This window comes from Bombina bombina, chromosome 2, assembly GCF_027579735.1.
Source record: "Bombina bombina isolate aBomBom1 chromosome 2, aBomBom1.pri, whole genome shotgun sequence".
In the NCBI taxonomy this organism is placed as follows: domain Eukaryota; kingdom Metazoa; phylum Chordata; class Amphibia; order Anura; family Bombinatoridae; genus Bombina; species Bombina bombina.
Genome location: NC_069500.1, coordinates 83,821,371 through 83,848,374, shown reverse-complemented (window position 1 = coordinate 83,848,374; position 27,004 = coordinate 83,821,371). Strand labels below are relative to the sequence as shown.

General features: G+C 40.5%; 1 protein-coding gene across 1 annotated transcript in view; it reads right to left on the bottom strand.

Moving 5' to 3' along the window:
- Positions 1–27,004, bottom strand: part of WDR7 (WD repeat domain 7) — a 1,007,279-nt gene that overhangs the window by 447,577 nt on the left and 532,698 nt on the right. Inside the window, 1 exon segment of the mRNA XM_053701142.1 lies at positions 24,883–24,996. Within this exon segment, the coding sequence (XP_053557117.1) occupies positions 24,883–24,996 (114 nt within the window).

Below are 27,004 nucleotides of genomic sequence, written 5' to 3'. Positions count from 1 at the left end.
CACTGCATTTAAGGCTTTACTTACATTAATCCGGTATAAGCAGCATTTTCTAGCAAATTCCATCCCTAGAAAAATATTAACTGCACATACCTTATTGCAGGAAAACCTGCACGCCATTCCCTCTCTGAAGTTACCTCACTCCTCAGAATATGTGAGAACAGCCATGGATCTTAGTTACTTCTGCTAAGATCATAGAAAATGCAGGCAGATTCTTCTTCTAAATACTGCCTGAGATAAACAGCACACTCCGGTACCATTTAAAAATAACAAACTTTTGATTGAAGAAATAAACTAAGTATAAAACACCACTCTCCTCTTACGACCTTCATCTTTGTTGAGGGTTGCAAGAGAATGACTGGATATGGCAGTTAGGGGAGGAGCTATATAGCAGCTCTGCTGTGGGTGATCCTCTTGCAACTTCCTGTTGGGAAGGAGAATATCCCATAAGTAATGGATGATCCGTGGACTGGATACACTTAACAAGAGAAAAGATTTTGATACATAAGAAGATATATGCTACTCAAAAAGTCTGACTTTTATAAATTACAGTACTAACAAACTTCAGAACACATGTTAAATAGAGAAAATAATTTAGTGAGGCTTAAATGAACAGTCTCAACTGTCTCTATATAACAAATAAATTAACCGTCATGTAGCACTTGCTCAACACCTCCTGTAAGGCTAACAGGCTGAAAAAAGAAAAAATGCTGTGTATCTCCTGAGCCTTTCACTGCAAGGTAAAATGGCGACCGGCAAGAGATACTGTAGAGAAGGCACGCAAATTCCTGTGGAAAAATAAGCCCAAAGCGAAATCTATAGTTGCTAAAATGAATATACTACAGCCTGAGGAAAAAATCTTCTAAAAACAGAATTTATGCTTACCTGATAAATTTTCTATTCTAGAGGGAATATCACTTCTGACCAGCAGGAGGAGGCAAAGAGCACCCCAGCAAAGCTGTCAAGTGTCACTCCCCTACCCATAATCCCAGTCATTCGACCGAAGGGAAATGGAAAAGGAATAACACAAAGGTGTAGAGGTGCCTGAGGTTTAGTAAAAAATAATGGTCTCATTAAAGGGTGGGGTCTTGGACTCTCCATATCAGGAAAGAATACATTTTGTTTTCTTTCCAAAGATATGGAGAGTCCACAACGTCATTCATTTACTAGTGGGAACCAATACCCAAGCTAGAGGACACAGAATGAACAGGGAGGGAGAACAGGACAGGCAGACCAAAACGGAAGGCACTACCGCTTGAAAAACATTTCTCCCAAAAGAGGCCTCAGCCGAGGCAAAAGTAGCAAATTTGGAAAATTTGCAAAATGTATTGCAGAGAGGACCAAGTTGCAGCCTTGCAAATCTGTTCCACAGAAGCCCAAGAAGAGGAGACAGCCCTAGTGGAATGAGCTGCAATTCTCTCAGGAGGTTGCTGTCCAGCAGTCTCATAAGCTAAATGAATTATACTTCTCAACCAGAGGGAAAGAGAAGTAGAAGTAGCCTTCTGACCCATACACTTTCCAGAGAAAAAAACAAACAGGGCAGAAGACTGGCAAAAATCCTTAGTCGCCTGGAGGAAGAAATTTAGAGCATGCACAACATCCAAGTTGTGCAACAGCCGTTCTTTATGAGAAGGAGGATTAGGACAGAGAGAAGGAACAACAATTTCCTGATTCATTTTTCTATCCGAAACCACTTTAGGAAGAAACCCCAATTTAGTATGAAAAACCACATTATCCGCATGAAAGATAAGGTAAGGCGAATCACACTGCAAAGCCGAGAGTTCCAAAACTCCCTAAACAGAAGAGATAGCAATAAGAAACAAAACCTTCCAAGATAGCAATAAGAAACAAAACCTTCCAAGATAGCAACTTAATATCGATGGAATGCATTGGCTCAAACGGAGCCTGCTGCAAAACTTTAAGAACAAGATTATGCTTCCAAGGAGGAATAACAGGTTTAAACACAGGCCTGATTCTGACCAGGGCCTGACAAAAAGATTGAACATCTGGCACATCCGCCAGATAGATAATGCAGAAATCTGACCTTTCATAAAACTGCCTGACAACCCTTTCTCCAGAACTTCCTGGAGAAAAAGTCAAAATTCTAGGAATTCTGACCCTACTCCAAGAGTAGCTCTTAGATTCACACCAATAAAGGTATTTACGAATACCTTATGGTACATTTTTCAAGTAACAGGCTTGCTAGCCTGGATCATAGTCTCAATGACCGACTCAGAAAATCCACATTTAGACAGAACTAAGTGTTCAATCTCCAAGCAGTCAGCTTCAGAGAAACGAGATTTGGATGGAGGAATGGACCCTGAGTTAGAAGATCCTTCCTCAGAGGCAACCTCCAAGGCGGCCGAGATGACATCTTCACTAGGTCTGCATACCAGATCCTGCAAGGCCATGCAGGAGCTATTAGAATTACCGATGCTCTCTCTTGTTTGATATGAGCAATAACTCATGGAAGGAGCGCAAACAGAGGAAACGGGTATGCTACACCGAAATCCCAAGGAACCGCCGGAGCATCTATCAGAGTGGCCTGAGGATCTCTTGAACTTGAACCGTACCTTGGAAGCTTGGCGTTCTGCCGAGACGCCATCAGATCCAACTCAGGCACCTCCCAATTGAGGGTTAACCTCGAGAACACCTCCGGATGGAGAGCCCACTCCCCGCGATGAAATGTCTGTCTGCTCAGGAAATCCATTTACCAGTTGTCCACTCCAGGAATGTGGATGGGAGATAGACAATTGTGAGCTTCTTCCCATTGAATAATCCATGCCACCTCCTTCATGGCTAAGAAACTCTGAGTTCCCTCCCTGGTGGTTGATGTAAGCAACTGAGGTGATGTTGTCCGACTGAAACCTGAATAATACTGGGCTAAAGACAATTGAGGCCAAGCCATCAGAGCATTGTAAATTGTTTTCAAATCCTAGATGTTTATGGGGAGAGCAGACTCCTCCCGAGTCCATAGTCCCTGAGCTTTTAACGAGTCCCAGACTGCTCCCCAGCCTAGCAGGCTGGCGTCTGTCTTCAAAATCACCCAGGAGGGTCTCCGGAAGCATGTGCCCTGAGACAGATGGTCCTGAGAAAGCCACCACGGGAGAGTCTCTTGTCGACTAGTCTAGATCTATCTTCTGAGGCAGATCCGAATGGTCTTCCTTCCATTGCCTGAGCATTTAGCTCTGCTTCTTAGCAAAGGGATCAAACTAAAAAAGGATCAAATACATAAGGATATTTGAGTTATTTCAGAAAGGTGGTAGACCTGAACTGTGAATTAGTTTCACTACAGAAATTGAATAGTTAAAGGTTTGAGTTAATTTACATTCTTTTGTCTTCTGGTTTTTAGTATTGCAATTAGATAACAATTAGATTGTTTGCATAGGTGAGCAATTAGGAGGGACCCCACCCTATCTTTCTGAGGGTATTTAAAGAGATCTGTTTATCTCTGCTAAACATTTAGCTCTGCTTCTTAGCAAAGGGATCAAACTAAAAAAGGATCAAATACATAAGGATATTTGAGTTATTTCAGGAGTTATTCAGGGTTATTCAGGCTTATTCAGTAGTAAATAATACTTATATTTTTCTTATTGTTAAAGTGTTGCATAGTTTAAAATGTCTCAGATACAGTGCAATGGGTGTTTTGCACTTATTAATCGTTCTACTTTTTGGAGATTTAGGGGCTGTCCTGTTTGTAAGCAGTTTTCCCTGTTAAGGGAGGAAATAGCTAAACTTCAAGCTAAGGTAAGTAACATACCTGTTACCTCTACAAAGCTGCCTCAGAAAGAAGCCCCTCTACCCCAGAGATCAGCAAGGAGAGGCAGATGGATCACTGTAGGCTCTGGAAGAATTAGAACAGTAGACCAGAAGCATTGCCCACAACCTCTGCCATTGCAAAACTCCTATGCTGCTCTTGCCGAATACACTTGTGATGAGGAGATTGCTGTTTCTGAGCCGTCTGAAGCTGTAACAGGTAATTTAAATCTATTGGCACCTGATTCTCCTGGTAACATAACACAGGAAAGAACTGCAGATGTGTTTTTGAGAAAAAGACTGTTAGTGGGTGACTCTATTTTGAGGAATGTGTATTTAGGTGAAAGTAAAGGAGAAACAAGGGAGGTTAGATGTCATCCAGGAGCTACTGCTCACAGGGATAAGAATCGTATTTTGAGAATTGTTAAGGCAGCAGGAAAGGGAAGTGAGTTAGATGTGATTGTACATTTAGGAACAAATGATCTGGCTAGTAATCATGTTGCTGCTGTTCAGAAAGAGTTTTGTGACCTAGGTAATCATTTAGAGACTGTGGCATCAACTCTATAATTTTCTGCTATTTTACCTGTGTATGACCAGGAAGCAGGAAAGATGGAGCGGATAACAACATTTAATTCTTGGTTAGATAAGTGGTGCAGGGAACGAGGATTTGGTTTTATTGGCCATTATAGCTCTGTTTTTAACACAGCAAAGTGTAAAATAATGCATTTAGGGAAGAAAAATCCAAATGTTAATTACAGACTCAATGACACTTTACTGACTGTTACAGACGAGGAACAGGACTTGGGAATTATTATTTCAGATGATTTAAAACTTAGTAAACAATGTAGTAATGCAGCGAGTAAGGCTAGCAGAATGCTTGGATGTATTGGTAGAGGTATTTGCAGCAGAAATAGTAAGGTTCTTATGCCACTTTATAGATCATTAGTTAGGCCTCATCTTGAGTATTGTGTGCAGTTCTGGAGACCATATCTTCAGAAGGATATTAACAAACTTGAATCTGTGCAAAGGAGGGCTACCAAAATGGTACATGGTCTAAAAAATAAAACTTACCAGGATAGGCTCAATGACCTAAATATGTATAGCTTAGAGGAGAGAAGGGAAAGAGGTGATATGATAGCAACTTTCAAGTACATTAAAGGGTTTAGTAAAACTGAGGCTGTGGGTATTTTACATAAAATGGAAAATTCAAGAACAAGGGGTCATGAGCTCAAGCTAAAGGGTAGTAGATTCAGGAGTAATTTGAGGAAGCACTTCTTTACAGAAAGAGTGATTGATTTATGGAATAAACTTCCTCAAGAGGTAGTAGCAACAAACACTGTGGGGGACTTTAAAAATGCATGGGACAAGCATAGGGCTATCCTACGAACTAGATAAGTTTATACTGTTAGGTAAGGTCGGGCAGACTTGCTGGGCCTATGGCTCTTATCTGCCGTCAATATCTATGTTTCTATGCATAATTGCAGAGCTCTCAAATAGAATCGAGCAAAGGGAATGATGTCCATGGAAGCGACCATCAGACTAATTACCTCCATACATTGAGCCACTGATGGCCGAAAAGTAGACTGAAGAGAGAGGGAAGAGGAGAAAAGTTTGGATTTTCTGACCTCCGTCAGAAAAATATTCATAGATAGGGATTCTATTATGGTCCCTAAGAAAACCACCCTTGTAGCTGGAACAAGGAAAATCTTTTCCAGATTCACTTTCTAACCGTGGGAACATAGAAAAGACAACACAATCTCTGTATGAGAGTTTGCTTGTTGAAAAGATGGTGTCTGAACCAATATGTCGTCCAGGTATGATGCCACTGCAATTCCCCAAGACCTGATCACTGCCAAGAGAGCCCCCAGAACCTTTGAGAAAATTCTGGGAGCTGTGGCAAAGACAAACGGAAGAGCCACAAACTGAAAGTGTTTGTCTAGAAAGTCGAATCTCAGGAATTTGTGATGATCCCTGTGGATGGGAACATTAAGCTACACGTCCTTCAGGTCTATGGTCGTCATGAACTGACCCTCTTGGACGAAAGGAGTGAATGCTTCCATTTTGAAGGATGGTACCCTGAGAAACATGTTGAGGCACTTTAGGTCTAAAATGGGTCGAAAAGTTCCCTCTTTTTTGGGAACCATGATCATATTTGAATAGAATCCTGAACCCTGTTCCCTTACTGGAACTGGAACAATCACTCCCTGGGAGGAAATTTCCTGAACACAGTTCAAGAATGCCTTTCTTTTTACCTGGTCTGAAGATAATCTTGAGAGGAGGAATACCCCTGGAAGGGAAAGTTTTGAATTCTATTTTGTAACCCTGAGATACTATGTCCACAGCCCAAGGATCTGGGACATTTAGTCTCCACGATTGACAAAACAGGGAAAGTCTGCCCCCCACTTGATCCAATCCCGAACCAGGGGCCGACTCTTCATGCTGACTTAGACTCAGCTGAGGGTTTCTTTGATTGCTTCCCCTTATTCCAAGACTGATTGTGCTTCCAAGAAGACTTGGACTGCTCCTGCTTGGAAGAGGGAGAGAAAGACTTTTGACCTTTGAAGTTACGAAAGGAACAAAAATTATTTTGACGTCCTTTGGGTCTGTTCTTCTTGTCTTGCGGTAGAAAAGACCCTTTTCCACCCATAATATCAGAAATTATTTCTGCCAGACCAGGTCCGAATAAGGTCTTACCCTTGTAAGGAAACGCCAGAAGCTTGGACTTAGAGATAACATCAGCTGACCAATATTGTAGCCACAATGCCCTGCGGGCTAGGAAAGTGAAGCCAGACATCTTGGCTCCCAGTCTAATAACTTGCATGCTAGCATCAGAAATAAAGGAATTGGCTAGTTTGAGAGCCTTAATCCTATCTTGTATCTCCTCCAATGGAGTCTCTACTAAAATTGATTCAGACAAGGCGTCACACCAATAAGATTCCGCACTTGCTACTGTGGCAATACAAACTGCAGGTTGCCATTGAAGACCTTGATGAACATACATCTCCTTCAAATAAGCTTCCACCTTTTTGTCCATGGGATTCTTAAAGGAGCAGCTATCCTCTATACGTATCATAGTTCTCTTAGCCAGAGTAGAAATAGCCCCTTTAGGCACTGCGCGCCAAGAATCTTTAATGGAGTCAGCAACAGGAAAAATCTTTTTAAATACGGGAGACGGGAGAAAAGAATCCCTGTCTTCTCCCATTCCTGTGACATAATCTCCGTCACACAGTCTGGGACGGTCTACCACAGAGGAAGGAACATCATAGTATTTATTAAGTTTACTAGAATTCTTAGGGTTGACAACGACAGAAGTATCGGGGTCGTCCAAAGTAGCCAATACCTCCTTTAACTGTACACAAAGGTCTTAAAGCTTAAATCTGAAGTTCACTTCTTCAGTATCAGATAAAGGAATAATACTGTCCGAATCTGAGATTTCACTCTCAGAGGCTACCGACGTATCCTCCTCATCAGACTTATGAGGGAGGGCAACCTGCGTAGCAGTAGGTGGAACAGAAACCTTACTATCTGAATGTCTAATTTTCCTCTTGCATTTTCCCAGCAGAGGAAAAGCAGATAATGCCGCAGATATCGCATGATACCTGTGCAGCAAAATCTGCAGGCAAATAAACTTCTCCAGGAGGCTGAGAGAAACTGCAGGGCACAGTGTGTGATGCCATAGAGGCTTGGGACGTTTGAGAAGAAAGCTGTGGCATTGCCTGAACAGCATCATCCTGAGAGACATTGGGCTCAGAGGGCAACAATGTATCTTTAAATTGAAGTGTTCTAGCTAAGCATGCAGCACAGAATTGCATAGGCAAAACAATTTGTGCCTCAAGGCATAACAAGTATTTGTCAAAAGACACAGAGTCTTGGTCTATGTCCATAATACTAAATAAAAAATTCCCTAAATTGTAGATTTTTTTTAAATACACTATCACTTTAAGAATTTTTAATACCACAGCCGCTTAATGTTATGCAAAAATTATTTTAAATAATAAACCAATCAGGCCCCCTACACCTCAGACACGCTGAGATGCCTTACCGTAACACTTATATACAATTTGGTTGCCAGAAGTCTCTAAAACGATCATATAGTAGATTGACACTGAAGAGACTAAAATGTAATGACCCTGCTCTGCTCCGTGAATATCTGACAGCAGAGAGAAGTCACAAGACCGGCAGAGAGAGGAAACTACACAGCAAGTAAAAGGTGCGTGTTTCCCTCTGCCTACAACACCTGAGCTTAATTTACACAAACGCTCAAGCAGTCTGTCAGTTAGCCTGTTCTAGCTAAGCAAGCAAAGAAAACCAACTGCCAAATTTTAAGTTTATACATAAATACCTGTTTAAAACATAAGCCACACACATACTAATAAAGTATTTCAACAAAATTAACCCAAAGAAGAAAAACGTCCAAATAAAGGGAAGATTAACCCCTATTCTCAACATACATAAATGTGCCTGCTCACTGCCAAAGAAAATCCTGTATAAAGGATTTTAAAAATGTCCCTATCTACTGCATATGACATTTTCTTCTGAAGACCTAGAAGACAAAAGCACTTACCTGTAGTCTAGCTGTCCGACAGGAAGACAGCTCACAAGGCGTGAAAAGACACATTCTCCTTACAGAGACCTGTAGAAAAAGAAAGAAGTAAGTAACCAACTCTGACTTTTTGTACCATGGGCAACAATGTGTTAGGAAACAAAGCAAGGACTACCTCACAACTTCCTAACTGCTTAAAAGCCACCACTACTCTACAGAAGAGATTGACATGGACTCAGCTAAACCCAAATCCTTGCTTGCAGGGAAAAGTACCAGGAAAATAAATTAATTTCTTCAAACGTCAAACTTCACCTCCTTCATTGACAGAGGCTAAGAGAATGACTGGGGATTATGGGTAGGGGAGTGACACTTAACAGCTTTGCTGTGGTGCTCTTTGCCTCCTCCTGCTAGCCAGGAGTGATATTCACAACGTCATTCAATTACTAGAGGGTACTCTCCATATCTTAGAAAAGAATATACATTTTCTCATAGCTTCCCAGCTCTGTGAGATACATGTACTGTATACTGAAACCATTATGGAGGGTGAACTGACAGGACAGCTGCCAGCCGGTGATGAAAAAAGTTAAAGTAACTGATCCCCAAATTAGTAAGAGATGCTAAGGTAAAATAAAGACAGCTGAGAAAGCCCCTCACTATTGAGTAAATGAACCAACCATAGGCTCTATAACACTATAAATAATGAAAGTGTCTGAAGGTTTTTACCTAAGTCCCCTCTGGCTATGCTATACACAGTAATGCATCTACAAATACCCTGTGGGTTATGTGAGTACAGTTAATTTACCAAATTGTAGCACCCACTCGACTGATCTTACCAGCCCAGAAAAAAGCTGTATCCAGTAGAGAGCCCATCCAGTGCTGTGAAGGTAACAGGAGAGGATATAAGATAGGAGTACTGATGATCCCAGAACAGGAGGCTAAGGGACATGTTCCTGCGACACCTTAGGGGAGTTATGGCTGAAATCACATAAGTAAATGCTATGCCAATAACTAAATACCACAGAATCCTGGAACAGCATACTAAAGGAATAGTGGGTCTCACATAGTTCTGAGAACATCTGTCAAAGAACAAAACTAAGTGGTACAGTGAAGTGGGAGGGCTTAAATGCTCTTGTTGTTTGGGGTTATTTGCCTCCTCCTACTGGCGGGAATTCAATCCCACAAGTCAAGGCTCATGGACTCCCACCACCATATGAAAGAAATTGGATTTCCTTAGGGATAAATATAGGCATCTGCCAACACATTACCTCTGTAAGTCAAAGGGGGTTTGTAATAAATGTTCTCATGCATATAGTGCACTGGTGGGCAACCTGCACACTGATGCACTTGCCCCAAGGGGCAGTGACATCACAGAGTAGGTGTCAGGGGAGCTTACATGTACGTTACTTGCATGACTGGTGGCTGTGTACACCTTCCCACATCATCTTTGGTGATTTGTTTTATCAGAAACCATTTTTTAAGCATTCTGAAAAGTACATATAAGTGAGACTGCAATGCACTGCTGCCATTACATATAAGTGAATCTGCAATGCTCTGTTATGTCCAATTACAATTATTTATTTATTTTCAAAATTTTAAAATGTGTTTCTGTCATGTTGTGCCTTTACGGCTGGGTTTATTCTGCTGTTTCCACAGAATACTGAGTTTCTAGGAGACCCAGGGAGAGTATCAAATTATGGCTGTGTTTGGGTAATCTCAAGAGTCACTTGAAAAAATCTGGAGAGGTCAACAGATATCACATGTGAAGGATTCAACAGCATCGCAACTTGTCAGGTGCAGTTCTGTGCTCTTCTTGTCAGTGACAGCACACAGTAGGGCCTAGCAGTGGCCTCTTAAAGGCTTAGCATGGCCATCTGTTACACTTTTAGTTTCTTTTGCAGCTTATTATCAGCAGGCACTTTGCAGTGAGGCACTATTTTCTTATCCTGTCGTGGAGTGTGTTTCATTTTTCTTTTTAACTGGATATAACACTAGTTATAAGCCTGTAATGTGTGTGTAGTTTCTTTTTAACTTGATCAAGTACTCCCTATCAGCCTGTAATATGTGTGTATATGTAAGAATGGGTGTGTGTTTGTGTATGCATGTATTTGTGTGTGTTTGTGTCTGTGTGTGTGTGTTTCTGTATGTGTGTATATGTATGTGTGTTTTTGTATGTATGTGTGTGAATATGTACATATGCGTCTGTGTATGTGTGTATATGTAAGTATGTGTGTGTTTGTGTATGTACAGGGAGTGCAGAATTATTAGGCAAATGAGTATTTTGACCACATCATCCTCTTTATGCATGTTGTCTTACTCCAAGCTGTATAGGCTCGAAAGCCTACTACCAATTAAGCATATTAGGTGATGTGCATCTCTGTAATGAGAAGGGGTGTGGTCTAATGACATCAACACCCTATATCAGGTGTGCATAATTATTAGGCAACTTCCTTTCCTTTGGCAAAATGGGTCAAAAGAAGGACTTGACAGGCTCAGAAAAGTCAAAAATAGTGAGATATCTTGCAGAGGGATGCAGCACTCTTAAAATTGCAAAGCTTCTGAAGCGTGATCATCGAACAATCAAGTGTTTCATTCAAAATAGTCAACAGGGTCGCAAGAAGCGTGTGGAAAAACCAAGGCGCAAAATAACTGCCCATGAACTGAGAAAAGTCAAGCGTGCAGCTGCTAAGATGCCACTTGCCACCAGTTTGGCCATATTTCAGAGCTGCAACATCACTGGAGTGCCCAAAAGCACAAGGTGTGCAATACTCAGAGACATGGCCAAGGTAAGAAAGGCTGAAAGACGACCACCACTGAACAAGACACACAAGCTGAAACGTCAAGACTGGGCCAAGAAATATATCAAGACTGATTTTTCTAAGGTTTTATGGACTGATGAAATGAGCGTGAGTCTTTATGGGCCAGATGGATGGGCCGTGGCTGGATTGGTAAAGGGCAGAGAGCTAAAGTCCGACTCAGACAACAGCAAGGTGGAGGTGGAGTACTGGTTTGGGCTGGTATCATCAAAGATGAGCTTGTGGGGCCTTTTCGGGTTGAGGATGGAGTCAAGCTCAACTCCCAGTCCTACTGCCAGTTTCTGGAAGACACCTTCTTCAAGCAGTGGTACAGGAAGAAGTCTGCATCCTTCAAGAAAAACATGATTTTCATGCAGGACAATGCTCCATCACACGCGTCCAAGTACTCCACAGCGTGGCTGGCAAGAAAGGGTATAAAAGAAGAAAATCTAATGACATGGCCTCCTTGTTCACCTGATCTGAACCCCATTGAGAACCTGTGGTCCATCATCAAATGTGAGATTTACAAGGAGGGAAAACAGTACACCTCTCTGAACAGTGTCTGGGAGGCTGTGGTTGCTGCTGCACGCAATGTTGATGGTGAACAGATCAAAACACTGACAGAATCCATGGATGGCAGGCTTTTGAGTGTCCTTGCAAAGAAAGGTGGCTATATTGGTCACTGATTTGTTTTTGTTTTGTTTTTGAATGTCAGAAATGTATATTTGTGAATGTTGAGATGTTATATTGGTTTCACTGGTAAAAATAAATAATTGAAATGGGTATATATTTGTTTTTTGTTAAGTTGCCTAATAATTATGCACAGTAATAGTCACCTGCACACACAGATATCCCCCTAAAATAGCTATAACTAAAAACAAACTTAAAACTACTTCCAAAACTATTCAGCTTTGATATTAATGAGTTTTTTGGGTTCATTAAGAACATGGTTGTTGTTCAATAATAAAATGAATCCTCAAAAATACAACTTGCCTAATAATTCTGCACTCCCTGTATGTGTGTATGTAAGTATTTGTGTGTGTTTGTGACTGTGTGTATGTGTGTGTTTCTGTATGTGTGTATATGTATGTATGTGTGTGAATATGTACATATGTGTGTATACGTAAGTATGTATGTGTCTGTATTTAGAAAACTAAACAAGTAAAATCAATCATCAATACTTAAAAGAACATAAAAGTGTAATAATCCCAGTCATTCGACCGAAGGGAAATGGAAAAGGAATAATACAAAGGTGTAGAGGTGCCTGAGGTTTAGTAAAAAATAACGGTCTCATTAAAGGGTGGGGTCATGGACTCTCCATATTCGTAAAGAAAGACATTTATCAGGTAAGAATACATTTTGTTTTCTTTCCAAAGATATGGAGACTCCACAATGTCATTCATTGTTTCCTTACCCATAATCCGCAGTTATTCAGCTGAAGGAAAATGGAAAAAGAAGAAATACAAGGGTGAAAAGGTGCCTGAGGTTTACTCAAAAAACTGGTGAATTATAATTAAAAAGAGGGTGGGGTCGTGGACTCTGCATGCCTGGAAATAAAAATTTTTTATCAGGTAAGCATACATTTTGTTTTCATTCCTATGACATGGAGAGTCCACAACGTCATTCCAATTATTAGTTGGAACCAATAACCAAGCTAGAGGACACGGAATGAACAGGGAGGGAGAAAAAGGCAGGAGGACCTAAACAGAAGGCATAATCGCTTGAAGAACCTTTCTCCCAAAGGAAATCTCAGCCGAGGCAAAAGTGTCAAATTTGTAGAATTTGGAAAAAGTATGCAAAGAGGACCAAGTAGCCGCCTTGCAAATCTGTTCCACAGAAGCTTCATTTTTAAAAGATCAAGAAGAGGAGACAGCCCTAGTGGACTGTCCAGCAGTCTCATAAGTCAAACGAATCAATCTTCTCAACCAAAGAGACAGAATAGTAGAAGTGGCCTTCTGACCCTTACGCTTTCCAGAGAAAACAACAAATAGGGCGGAAGATTGCCGAAAATCTTTAGATTTTAAGTAAAATTTTAGAGCCCGCACAACATCAAAGTTATGCAAAAGACGTTCCTTATAAGATGGAGGATTAGGACAAAAAGAAGGAACAACTATTTCCTGATTAATGTTTCGACCTGACACCCCAATTTAGTACGAAGAACTGCCTTATCTGCATGAAAAATAAGATACGGGGAATCGCACTGTAGAGCTGAAAGTTCAGAGACTCTGCGAGCGGAAGAAATAGCAAGGAGAAACAAAATCTTTCAACTTTATATGTCCGTGTCTGGGAGTCTACTTTATATGTCCTTCTGGGATTCTACTGTGCTGCAGGAGCAGTGTATCCATTTATAAACAGGTCAACAGACTCTCTATATCATCTGTGTGGACTACCAATGTTTTGAATCCATCTTGTTTCATGTTCAGTGTTATACTGACACCTCATACTGATTGAGGTTAACTAATGTGAGTTGGATACCTGTGTTTGTACCTGTCTTGGTGTGAGCTTAATAAACAGTATTATGCTATGTGCCTTTTTTGCTCTCTTTTTTTCTATGAGAGTGTCAGGAAGCAGGGGTGTTGTTATGGACCACAACTGCAGACAGGCAGTAGTTAAACTCTGTCAGTCCCGAGTGGGGTCTACTGTTAACTTATTACAGGAGAGAGCTAGGCAGTGAAATGCCAAAAGGTAGGAGGGAGTTAATTGAGCAAATGTCCAGTGGTTAGTTTATTTTATAACTCCCCCAATTCTGTGATCAGAGTTCATATAGCACAAGAGTTAGCTATCTGCTGTTGCAAAATAGTAACCGGAGTTGTTATGTCTTGAGGATATGTGTTACACTTGTATTGTAGCAGCGAGTGCTTTCAGCTGACAGTGAATCTGTATCAGAGGGAGAAGTACTGCGGCTGCAGCAGATGCCAAGTCTGAGATGGGTGTTTTCCTGGCGACCAATCAGCAGAGAGGAAATGCTGACAGGCTGGTCTTGGTTCAGTGTGCACACAGAGCGGCTACGGATCTGCGGGGAGTGCCGCGGTCGTCCACAACAGTTGGATTGGAGTAGGCAAGCAGACAGTGGTACCTGATGTTGCTCCGGTTGTTGTTTGAGGTCAGTTTAGTTGGGCGGGCAGGAGTGCCGCTGGGTCCCGGCTGATAGGGAGAAAAGGATTCAGTGGAAATCCTCTGGTTGTGCCGTAGTTGTAAACCGCACAGAAAGTAAAGCTGGTAATCCACAGTAAATAGGTGAATCGATTAGTTCCTTAGGATTACTTCCAAAGGTAGGTTTGAGCCAGGAGCTTAGAAAACATAATTTATGCTTACCTGATAAATTTATTTCTCTTGTAGTGTATCCAGTCCACAGATCATCCATTACTTATGGGATATTCTCCTTCCCAACAGGAAGTTGCAAGAGGATCACCCAAGCAGAGCTGCTATATAGCTCCTCCCCTCACATGTCATATCCAGTCATTCGACCGAAACAAGACAAAAAAGGAGAAACCATAGGGTGCAGTGGTGACTGTAGTTTAATTAAAATTTAAACCTGTCTTAAAAGGACAGGGCGGGCCGTGGACTGGATACACTACAAGAGAAATAAATTTATCAGGTAAGCATAAATTATGTTTTCTCTTGTTAAGTGTATCCAGTCCACGGATCATCCATTACTTATGGGATACCAATACCAAAGCTAAAGTACACGGATGATGGGAGGGACAAGGCAGGTACTTAAACAGAAGTGACCACTGCCTGTAAAAAACCCTTTCTCCCAAAAATAGCCTCCGAAGAAGCAAAGTATCATATTTGTTAAATTTGAAAAAGTATGAAGCGCAGACCAAGACTCCGTCTCGTAAATCTGTTCAACAGAAGCCTCCTTCTAAAAAGGCCTAAGTAAAAACCACAGCTCTAGTAGAATGAGCTGTAATCCCTTCAGAAGGCTGCTGTCTAGCAGTCTCATAAGCTAAATGAATTATGCTTTTTAACCAAAAGGACAGAGAGGTCGCTGAAGTCTTTTGACCTCTCCTCTGTCCAGAATAGACAACAAACAAGGTGAATGTTTGATGAAAATCTGTAGTAGCTTGAAAGAAAAACTTTAAAGCACGAGCCACGTCCAAATTGTGTAATAGACGTTCCTTCTTTGAAGAAGGATTAGGATACAAGAACGGAACAACAATCTCTTGAGTGATATTCTTGTTAGATACCACCTTAGGTAAAAACCCAGGTTGGTACGTACGACTACCTTATCCGTACGGAGGACCAGATAAGAAGAATCACATTGTAACGCAGATAACTCGGAGACTCTACGAGCCGAGGAAACAGCTACCAAGAAAGAACTTTCCAAGATAAAAGTTTGATATCTATGGAATGAAAAAGGTCAAACGGAACTCCTAGAAGAACCTTAAGAACCAGGTTTAAGCTCCATGGCGGAGCAACAGTTTTAAACACAGGCTTGGTTCTAACCAAAGCCTGACCAAAAGCCTGAACGTCTAGAATACCTGCCAGACGCTTGTGCAAAAGAATAGACAGTAGAAATCTGTCCTTTTAAGGAACTAGCTGACAATCCTGTCTCAAAATCATCTTGGAGAAAAGATAATATCCTGGGAATCCAGACTTTACTCCATGAGTAACACTTGGATTCATAACAATAAGATATTTACACCATATCTTTGTTAAATTTTCCTAGAGACAGGCTTTCATGCCTGTATTAAGGTATCAATGACTGACTCGGAGAAGCCATGCTTTGATAACATCAAACGTTCAGTCTCCAGGCAGTCCAACTCAGATTAGTTATATTTAGATGGTTGAAAGGACCCTGAGGTAGAGGGTCCTGTCTCAGAAGCAGAGACCGTGGTGGAAGGATGACATGTCCACCAGATCTGCATACCAGGTCCTGCGTGGCCACGCAGGCGCTGTCAAAAACGCCAAAGCACTCTCATGCTTGATTTTGGCAAACACCTCCGGAGGGAATTCCCACTCCCCCGGATGAAAAGTCTGACGACTTAGAAAATCCGTCTCCCAGTTCTCAACACCTGGGATATGTATAGCTGATAGACAAGAGTGAGTCTCTGTCCAGTGAATTATTTTAAGACTTCTAACATCGCTAGGGAACTTCTGTTCCCCCTTGATGGTTGATGTAAGCCACAGTCGTGATATTATCCGACTGAAATATGATGTACCTCAGAGTTGCTAACTGAGGCCAAGTCTGAAGAGTATGGAATATCGCTCCCAGTTCCAGAATATTCATTAGAAGGAGGGTCTCCTCCTGAGTCCACTATCCCTGAACCTTCAGGGAGTTCCAGACTGTATCCCAACCTAAAAGGCTGGCATCTGTTGTAACAATTGTCCCATCTGACCTGCGGAAGGTCATACCCTTGGCCAGATGGACCTGAGATAGTCACCAGAGAAGAGAATCTCTGATCTCTTGGTCCAGATTTAACAGGAGAACAAATCTGTGCAATCCCTGTTCCTCTGACTGAGCATGCATAGTTGCAGCGATCAGAAAAGTAGGCGTGCAAACGATACTATGTCCCTTGCCGCTACCATTAAGCCGATTACATTCATGTACTGAGCCACCAAAGGGCGCGGATGGAATGAAGAACACGGCAGAAATTTAGAAACTTTGACAACCTTGACTTCGTCAGGTAAATTTTCATTTCTACAAAATCTATCAGAATCCCTAGGAGGGAAACCCTTGAGATTGGGGATAGAGAACTCTTTCCTTGTTCACTTTCCACCCAATGCGATCTCAGAAATGCCATTACTACGTCCGTATGAAACTTGGCAACTTGGATGTTTGACGCCTGTATCAGGATGTCGTCTAAATAAGGGGCCATTTTTATGCCCCACGGTCTAAGGACCGCCAAAGCGACCCCAGAACCTCCATAAAGATTCTTGGGGCTGTAGTTAACCCAAAGGAAAGAGCTACAAACTGGTAATGCCTGTCTAGAAAAGCAAACATGAAAAACGATGGTGATCTTTATGCATCGTAATGTGAGGATAAGCATCCTTCAAATCCATTGTAGTCCTCTATTGACTCTCCTGGATCATAGTTAAAATGGTACGAATAGTTTCCAACTTAAATGATGGAATCTAAGGAATTGGTTCAAGATCTTTAGATCCAAAATAGATCTGAAGGTTCCCTCTCCTTGGGAACCACAAACAGATTTGAGTAAAAATTCTATTTCTGTTCCTCCCCTGGAACTGGATGGGTCTCGTACACAGTGTAAGAATGCCTCTTTCTTTATCCGGTTTGCAGATAATTGTGAAAGGGGAAATCTCCCCTTTTTTTTGGTGGGGAAAAGCTTTGAAATCCAGAAGATATCTCTGGGATATAATTTCCAATGCCCAGGGATCCTGGGTTTCTCTCTCTCACCCACGCCTGGGCGAAAAATGAAAGTCTGCCCCCTACAGGATCCGTTACCGGATAGGGAGCCGTTCTACATGCTGTCTTAGAGGCAGCAGCAGGCCCCTTGGCCTGCTTACCTTTGTTCCAGGTCCGGTTGTCACCAGACCGTCTTGGACTAAGCAAAAGTTCCCTCTTGATTTGCCTTAGAGGAAATTGATACCACGCCTGCCTTGAAGTTTCGAAAGGCACGAAAATTAGACTTTTTGGCCCTTGATTTGGACCTGTCTTGAGGAAGGGCGTTACCTTTTCCTCCAGTGATATTAGCAATAATCTCCTTCAAACCAGGGCCGAATAGGGTCTGCCCCTTGAAGGGAAGATAAGTAGCTTATTTAGTAAAGTCATGACAGCTGACCATAATATAAGCCATAGCGCTGTGCGCGCCAGCATAGTAAAAACAGAATTCTTAGCCGTTAGTTTAGACAAAAAAAAACAAAAAAAAAACAAGGCATCAGAAACAAAGGAATTGGCTAGCTTAAGTGCTCTAAGCTTGTCAAGTATTCATCCAATGGAGTTGCTACCTGTAAAGCCTCATCCAGAGACTCAAACCAGAACGCCGCAGCAGCAGTGACAAAAGCAATGCATGCAAGGGGCTGCAGGATAAAAACTTGTTGAATAAACATTTTCCTAAGGTAACCCTCTAATTTTTTATCCATTGGATCTAAAAAAGCACAACTGTCCTCGACCGGGTAAGTGGTACGCTAGCTAGAGTAGAAACTCTTCTCTCCACCTTAGGAACTGTCTGCCATAAGTCCCGTGTGGCGGCAACTATTAGAAACATTTTTCTAAAAATAGGAGGGGAACAGAACGGCACACCTGGTCTATCCCATTCCTAATTAATAATTATAGTAAACCTCTTTAGGTATTGGAAAAACATCAGTACACACCGGCACTGCATAGTATTTATCCAGTCTACACAATTTCTCTGGCACTGCGATTGTACACAGTCAATCAGAGCAGCTAAAACCTCCCTGAGCAACAAGTGGAGGTTCTCAAGCATAAATTTTAAATGTAGAAATATCAGAATCAGGTTAAATCATCTTCCCTGAGTCAAAAATATCACCCACAGACCGAAGCTCCCCAGCTTCTGCATATTATGAGGCAGTATCAGACATGGTTCTTAAAGCGTCTGTATGCTCTGTAACTATCCCCAGAGCTATCTTGCTTTCCTTTAATTTCAGGTAGTCTGACTAATACCGCTGCCAGTGTATTATTCACAACCTTTGCCATGTCTCGAAAATAAACGCTATGGGCGCCCTTTATGTACTTGGTGCCATTTGAGCGTGAGTTCCTGAAGTGGGAGTCGAAGGATCTGACACGTGGGGAGAGTTAGTCGGCATAACTTCCCCCTCGATAGAATCCTCTGGTAAATAAACGCTATGGGCGCCCTTGATGTACTTGGCGCCATTTGAGCGTGAGTCCCTAAAGCGGGAGTCAAAGGGTCTGACACGTGGGGAGAGTTAGTCGGCATAACTTCCCCCTCAACAGAATCCTCTGGTGATAATGTTTTTAAAGAAAAAAATGATCTTTATTGTTTAACATGAAATCAGTACATCTGGTACACATTCTAAGATGGGGTTCCACCATGGCTTTAAACAATGAACACAGAGCTTCCTCTATGTCAGACATGTTAGAACAGACTAATAATGAGACTAGTAAGCTTGGAAAACACTTTAAATCAGGTTAACAAGCAAATATAAAAAAACGTTACTGTGCCTTTAAGAGAAACAAATTTTGAAAAACGGTGTAAAAAGGCAGTAAATCAAACGAAATTTTTACAGTATATGTAATAAGGTAATCATGGGACTGCTGAGGGAATCTGGATGATTCATTTTTTTAATTTTAACTGTGCAAAAAAGCGCTAAATTAGGTCCCTCCCACTCATATTACAACAGTGGGAAGCCTCAGTTAACTGTTTCTATGCAGAATTTAAGCCAGCCATGTGGAAAAATTAGGCCCCAATAAGTTTTATCACCAAACATATGTCAAAAAACGATTAAACATGCCAGCAAACGTTTTAAAACACATTTTTATAAGAGTATGTATCTCTATTAATCAGCCTGATACCAGTCGCTTTCACTGCATTTAAGGCTATACTAACATTACAGTTTTATCACCAATGTACGTTAAAAAACGATTAAACATGCCAGCAAACGTTTTAAAACACATTTTTATAAGAGTATGTATCTCTATTAGTCAGCCTGATACCAGTCGCTTTCACTGCATTTAAGGCTATACTAACATTACAGTTTTATCACCAATGTACGTTAAAAAACGATTAAACATGCCAGCAAACGTTTTAAAACACATTTTTAGGAGAACAAACTTTTGATTGAAGAAATAAACTAAGTATAAAACACCACAGTCCTCTCCCGAACTCCATCTATGTTGAGAGTTGCAAGAGAATGACTGGATATGACATGTGAGGGGAGGAGCTATATAGCAGCTCTGCTTGGGTGATCCTCTTGCAACTTCCTGTTGGGAAGGAGAATATCCCATAAGTAATGGATGATCCGTGGACTGGATACACTTAACAAGAGAAATAGCTTCTTCACAGTAGCGTGTAGGCTATACACTAAACATTAATTGGCAGGTGGAAGGGGGAGGAGTAAGTTTAAGTAAGGTGTGCTTAAAGGTGTATGCATGAGGACTGGTACCTGACAGAGAGACACTGAGGACATATTCTAATTAGGAACGCCTCGACTCCAGTGACATCATCCAATCGCAGAGACAGGATACTGGGTAGTTTCAAACATACAGCGTGACTCGATTAGACCAGCAGTGTATCCATACATGGGAGACGCTAGAACTGACAACTCCATTCAAACCACTCTAAGAGGCGTGATTCCCTTTCCGGTTCCAGTGCCTACACTTACCTCATTAGATTGAGGTCGCATCTAGTAAGTAGAGTGACTCTACTCCATGTGGATAACTCTATCAAGTGACTTTTATATCAGATACTGATATTTTGTTGTGCACTTACCATATCCCAATTACATACTCATATTGTGGGGTGCTTTGTTTTGTTGTATTCCCCGAGCACTGTGTAAATCCCTCTTTTCTCTTCTTTACAAACTTACTTTTAGAGGCATAGGATAGGTCTGTGAGGGGCCCTTTACTGTACTATATATATTTTTTATTAGAAGAAGCAACCACTTTGCGCTACCCGAGGACCTTTTCTGTGTGGGTAGTTGTTTACTTCCATTAAACAGGTATATTTATCACAGAGGTTAGAAGTGAAAGATGTTATATGTATTGATGCAAAAATTGTGAATGATTTATGGAATAGATTTCAAGTAGAGGAGGTAAGGACCAAAGCTTAGAACTCAAAAATGTCTGCAATAAAGCTTTCTAAAAATTAAACTAGTTTATACTTTAGATGGAATTAATAAAGTTTTGGTTGCTATCTACCAATAAAACATATGTTTCTGTTCCAATCCTAGCAAAAATGATAATCTAACAGATAGATATTCCATTAAAAATGTACCACTGTAAAATATTTGTTTGGAAATATATATATAATAATAACAATTTAAAATTCAATTCAGATTATACAAATATTTCTTTAGGATAAAAGCTATCCTCATATCTAATACATTTTTAATTTTATGCTATCAGGGAATCATTGCCAGTACATTAATTCTACAGCTAAATATAATTTATTATTATTATTAATAATAACAATTATAATGTTGTCTAATATTTTCTGCCACACATGTTTGAATGTTTGCCCATAAGCATGTATATAAAGGACTGATGCATTAATTATATAAAAACCATCACAGAAGTTAGTCATTATATTATTACACAAAAATAAAATCATTGTTCTTGTTAATGATACAAATGGGCACTTTTGCTTGAGACAGATTTTAATTTTATTTCAGGTCTAAGAAACCTCATATCACCAGCTGATTGTATGGATACACATTTCATGGAATTTCATTTAACAGTTACATTTTAACCAGCAATTTGCAAAGAAAAGTAAGACATGGAAAATCCAGAGAAGAGTGAAGAAGTCAGAGACTGGATGTGGTTTAAGCAGGGGAAAAAGGAACACATTTGGTAGGAAACATTCATTTAATGAAAATTGTCTGTTTAAACCAAAGAATAAACACTGAATACTGATGGGTACTACTTAAATTAATGGTTTCATGTTGATAGAACACTATCTCATATGGTTCTACATTTACCACTAAGTAAAACTATAATTAATAAATGGTAAAATATGTATGTCAATCTTACAGTGTAAAATGTCTCTTGTAAATTAACAATAGAAGGTTCAATGTGTGGGTTGTATGAGTGTGTGTGTGAGTGTGTGTGTAAGTGTGTGTGTGTATGAGAGTGTGTGTATGAGTAAGTGTGTGAGTGTGTGTGTAAGTGTGGATGAGTGTGTGTATGAGAGTGTTTGTGTGTGTATGAGAGTGTGTGTGTCTATGAGAGTGTGTGTAAGTGTGTGTGCGTGTGTGTGTGAGAGTGTGTGTGTGTGTATATGAGAGTGTATGTGTGTGTGTGTATGAGAGTGTGTGTACGTGTGAGTGTGTGTGTCTGAGAGTGTGTGTCTATGAGAGTGTGTGTAAGTGTGTGTGTGTATGAGAGTGTGTGTGTCTATGTGAGTGTGTGCGAGTGTGTGTGTATGAGAGTGTGTAAGTGTGTGTAAGTGTTTGAGAGTGTGTGTGTGGGTGTTTGAGAGTGTGTGTAAGTGTGTGTGTGTGAGCATGAGAGTGTGTGTGAGTATGAGGGTGTGTGTGTCTATAAGAGTGTGTGTATGTGTATGAGAGAGTGTGTGTGTGTCTATAAGAGTGTGTGTAAGTGTGTATGTATGAGAGTGTGTGTGTGGGTGTTTGAGAGTGTGTGTAAGTGTGTGTGTGTATGTGAGTGTGTGTGAGCATGAGAGTGTGTGTGAGTATGAGGGTGTGTGTGTATGTGTATGAGAGTGTGTGTGTGTGTCTATAAGAGTGTGTGTAAGTGTGTATGTATGAGAGTGTGTGTAAGCGTGTGTGAGTAAAAGTGTGTAAGTGTGTGTGTGTGTTAGAGCTGCAACAACTAATCGGCATAATCGATAATAATTGATTATGAAAATATTTGTCAACGAATCTCATACTTGATTAGTTGGTTTGCAATTAGTTGGTCTGTGCACAGCACTAGCTGCTTCACTCCAATGGGCTCCTGCACATGGTATTGTGTTTTATGGTTATGCCCTTGGCCTAAAGATTGTCTACAGACATTTTACTTTTCCCTTTTTCAGGTCACTATAAGTTTCTTTTTAGTTTACAACTATTCCTGTCTTATTTGCAACCCAGAAATAAATAGGAGTCATAATTTGTATTGTTTATATAAAATCCGGTGATTTGGGACTATGCTTTGCATGATATAGTGCCAAGCTTGTTATTTACACCTAGCCCTAGATTGGTGGCATTTGTTATATGAATTGATGTCACTATTGCCTGTTTGCATTTTTGTTACTGATATCTACAGGCCCATTTATCAAAGGGCTTGCGGACCTGATCCGTCACTGCGGATCAGGTCCGCAAGACCTCGCTAAATGCGGAGAGCAATACGCTCTCCGCATTTAACATTGCACCAGCAGCTCACAAGAGCTGCTGGTGCAACGCCGCCCCCTGCTGACTCGCGGCCAATCGGCCGCCAGCAGGGAGCTGTCAATCAACCCGATCGTATTCGATCGGGTTGATGTCCGGCGATTCCTGTCCGCCTGTTCAGAGCAGGCGGACAGGGTTATGGAGCAGCGGTCTTTAGACCGCTGCTTCATAAGTTGTGTTTCTGGCGAGTCTGAAGACTCGCCAGAAACACGGCCCTTCAAGCTCCGTACGGAGCTTGATAAATGGGCCTGATAGTCTTTAGCCCTTTTGCCTTTTTTTTTTATATATATATTTTTAATTAATTGGAATATGTACCAAATTCAACCTCTGTAAGTATATATCTGCTATTTTAAGAGTTGACTAGATATTTTTTCCCCTAACCTTATAGCTGGTTGTTTACCATTGCATATAGATATTTTTATGTCAAAATGAAGACCAGGCTTACTTTGTTAAGAGGCCCCTTGCATTGGTTTGAGCTAACAAAGATAAATAGCCCACCTTGGTGAAATTGGCAAAACCCTACTTAAGCATTTCAGGCACCTCAACACCATCTGAGCGCCTCTTCTCTGCTGCAGGCAAAATAGCTTGCAAAAAGAGAGACAACCTCAGCCAGGAGCATGTGAACATTTCAATGTAAAATTTCTGAAAGGGTGTATAACAGAATGTTATAAACAGTGGTAGTCTCTACCTATTATTAGTTCTACCTCTTTTCAAACAGTTTGTGGTTTTGTTTTTCTTGATTATAAAAATTTGTTCTGCTGCTTAAAAAATTGGACCAACAGTTGTGTTAATGTTACGTTTTAGTCTGAAGTTTATATTTATAACACTCAGTATATGGATTTTATTTCAAATATAGGAAAAAATGATTTATTTACTTTTTATCCGATTAGTCGATTAATCGAAAAAATAATCGGCCGATTAATCGATTATGAAAATAATCGTTAGTTGCAGCCCTAGTGTGTGTGTGTGTATGAGAGTGTGTGTCTATGATAGTGTGTGTAAGTATGTGTGTATGAGAGTGTTTGTGTGTGTGTCTATGAGAGTGTGTGCGTGTGTGTATGAAAGTGTGTATGAGAATGTGTGTGTGTGTGTCTATGAGAGTGTGTGCGTGTGTCTATGAGAGTGTGTATGCGTGTGTGTCTATGAGAGTGTGTATGCGTGTGTGTGTGTGTGTGTCTATGAGAGTGTGTAAGTGTGTGTGTGTGTATGAGAGTGTGAGTAAGTGTGTGTGTGTGTATGAGAGTGTGAGTAAGTGTGTGTGTGTATGAGAGTGTGTGTAAGTGTGTGTGTGTGTGTGTATGAGAGTGTGAGTAAGTGTGTGTGTGTGTATGAGAGTGTGTGTAAGTGTGTGTGTGTGTGTATGAGAGTGTGTGTGTGTGTGTGTGTATGAGAGTGTGTGTAAGTCAGTGTGTATGAGAGTGTGAGTAAGTGTGTGTATGAGAGTGTGAGTAAGTGTGTGTATGAGAGTGTGAGTGTGTGTGTGTATGAGAGTGTGTGTGTGTGTGTGTGTATGAGAGTGTGTGTAAGTGTGTGTGATGGGGGGAGTCCAGTGTTAAATATTTCAATTTAAGCTTAACAGAAAGTGAAAAACAAGTTCTTTAAATGTATTTATTGATTTGTTTATTGACTGATTGATTGACTACATTAATGACATTAAAAAATATTTTTCTAATTTCTTACCATACTAAAATCACATTTATTTTCCATTTTTATAAAAATAAAATTCAAACCAATAAACATACATATGCACACATTGTAATTCTATATGAAATATGAAACGTGAAAACAACAACTTTGTAGTCTTACCTGCGGTGATGTCATCATCCACAAGGTCATGTTCTTCTTCCTGAACTTTGGCCTCTGACCCTGCTGAGTCGGGACTTGCGCTGCCAGTCTGAATAGATTCCACTGTCACACCAGCTGAAACAAATTGAATTAGATAAATACAAATAGTGGACAAAATAACTTTAACCTTATTAAAAATAAAAATGAACAAGTATTACAATAGAACTGAAACATGTGAACAAAGGTCAGATAAAAACCCTAGACAAAGAAAATGAACAATGTATATATTTTGAAATTTCCACTAGTCCCAGACAAGTAAGAAATTCAAATTTTTCCTATCTTTAGCATTGAGCGGACTAATAACATTTTCCATCTGACTAGTAAACTATAGTGATGTTTTTCTGTTTTTCCATACGCTTATGTATGTACAGTATATATGTATGTGTGTGTATATATATATATATATATATATATATATATATATATATATATACAGAAAGAGCTGTAGGATGGCGCTAGACAATGGGATATTGGGATATTGACCAAAAGAAATAAGTGCTATATTATAATATAGCACTGTTCAGCTCCACCTGTTTATGCGCTGTTACTATACCTCATGCTTTGAGGGTTATAAATGTGAGTGATATTTCACTGGTTTTATTGTTTTGTGTGCATATTAAACAGTATTACACTATGAGCCTCTCTCTTGTATAACGGGGAATGAGAGTTCCTACCAATCAAGAGTGCAAGTGACAAGACGTTGTCTGAGTGCTGAGAATCACTTCAGGTTTCGATCATTAACCAGGGGAGTCTGGAATTCTGGTTGTTCTATACTCCAAGAGGTGCCAAGCATTTCATTGATACTGACTCATCCTTACCTCATACGATTGAGGTTATTTGAAGTAAGTGTACATCTGAGTGGGGGCTGTATATCAAGAGATCTACCACCTACCCTGTGCAAATTGTGCTTTCTCTAGCTTCTGTTGGACTTTAACTATATATGGCATTTTGTGTTTTTCTAGGATATTCTTGTTTGTGATACATATATACTTGTTTCTTTTGGTCAATATACCAATATCCCATTGTCTAGCGCCATCCTACAGCTCTTTCTGTACTTACATTTTGTTTGAGAGGTTTGAGGGACCTTTTATTTTATAGGACAGGCAGCTTCTTTCTAGAGAAGTTATTTGACTTGTTAAAACCACATCTGCACCTTATAATATTGGGTGTAAAATACCCCCATAGGTAGCACTAATAGGGCTAGTTACTGTACCCATTCCCCTGACTTTCTACATTTCTTTTATATATATATATATATATATATATATATATATATATATATTTATATTTATATATATATAAATATATATATATGTATATATATATACACAAACATATATACACTGCTCCAAAAAATAAAGGGAACACTAAAATAACACATCCTAGATCTGAATGAATTAAATATTCTAATGAAATGCTTTGTTCTTTACATAGTTGAATGTGCTGACAACAAAATCACACAAAAATTAAAAAATGGAAATCAAATGTTTCAACCCATAGAGTTCTGGATTTGGAGTCACACTGAAAATTAAAGTGGAAAAACACACTACAGGCTGATCCAACTTTGATGTAATGTCCTTAAAACCAGTCAAAATAAGGCTCAGTAGTGAGTGTGGCCTCCACGTGCCTGTATGACCTCCCTACAACGCCTGTGCATGCTCCTGATGAGGTGGCGGATGGTCTCCTGAGGGATCTCCTCCCAGACCTGGACTAAAGCATCTGCCAACTCCTGGACAGTCTTTGGTGCAACGTGACTTTGGTGGATGGAGCGAGACATGATGTCCCAGATGTGCTCAATTGGATTCAGGTCTGGGGAACGGGCGGGCCAGTCCATAGCATCAATGCCTTCGTCTTGCAGGAACTGCTGACACACTCCAGCCACATGAGGTCTAGCATTGTCTTGCATTAGGAGGAACCCAGGGCCAACCGCACCAGCATATGGTCTCACAAGGGGTCTGAGGATCTCATCTCAGTACCTAATGGCAGTCAGGCTACCTCTGGCGAGCACATGGAGGGCTGTGCGGCCCCCAAAGAAATGAAACCCCACACCATTACTGACCCACTGCCAAAACGGTCATGCTGG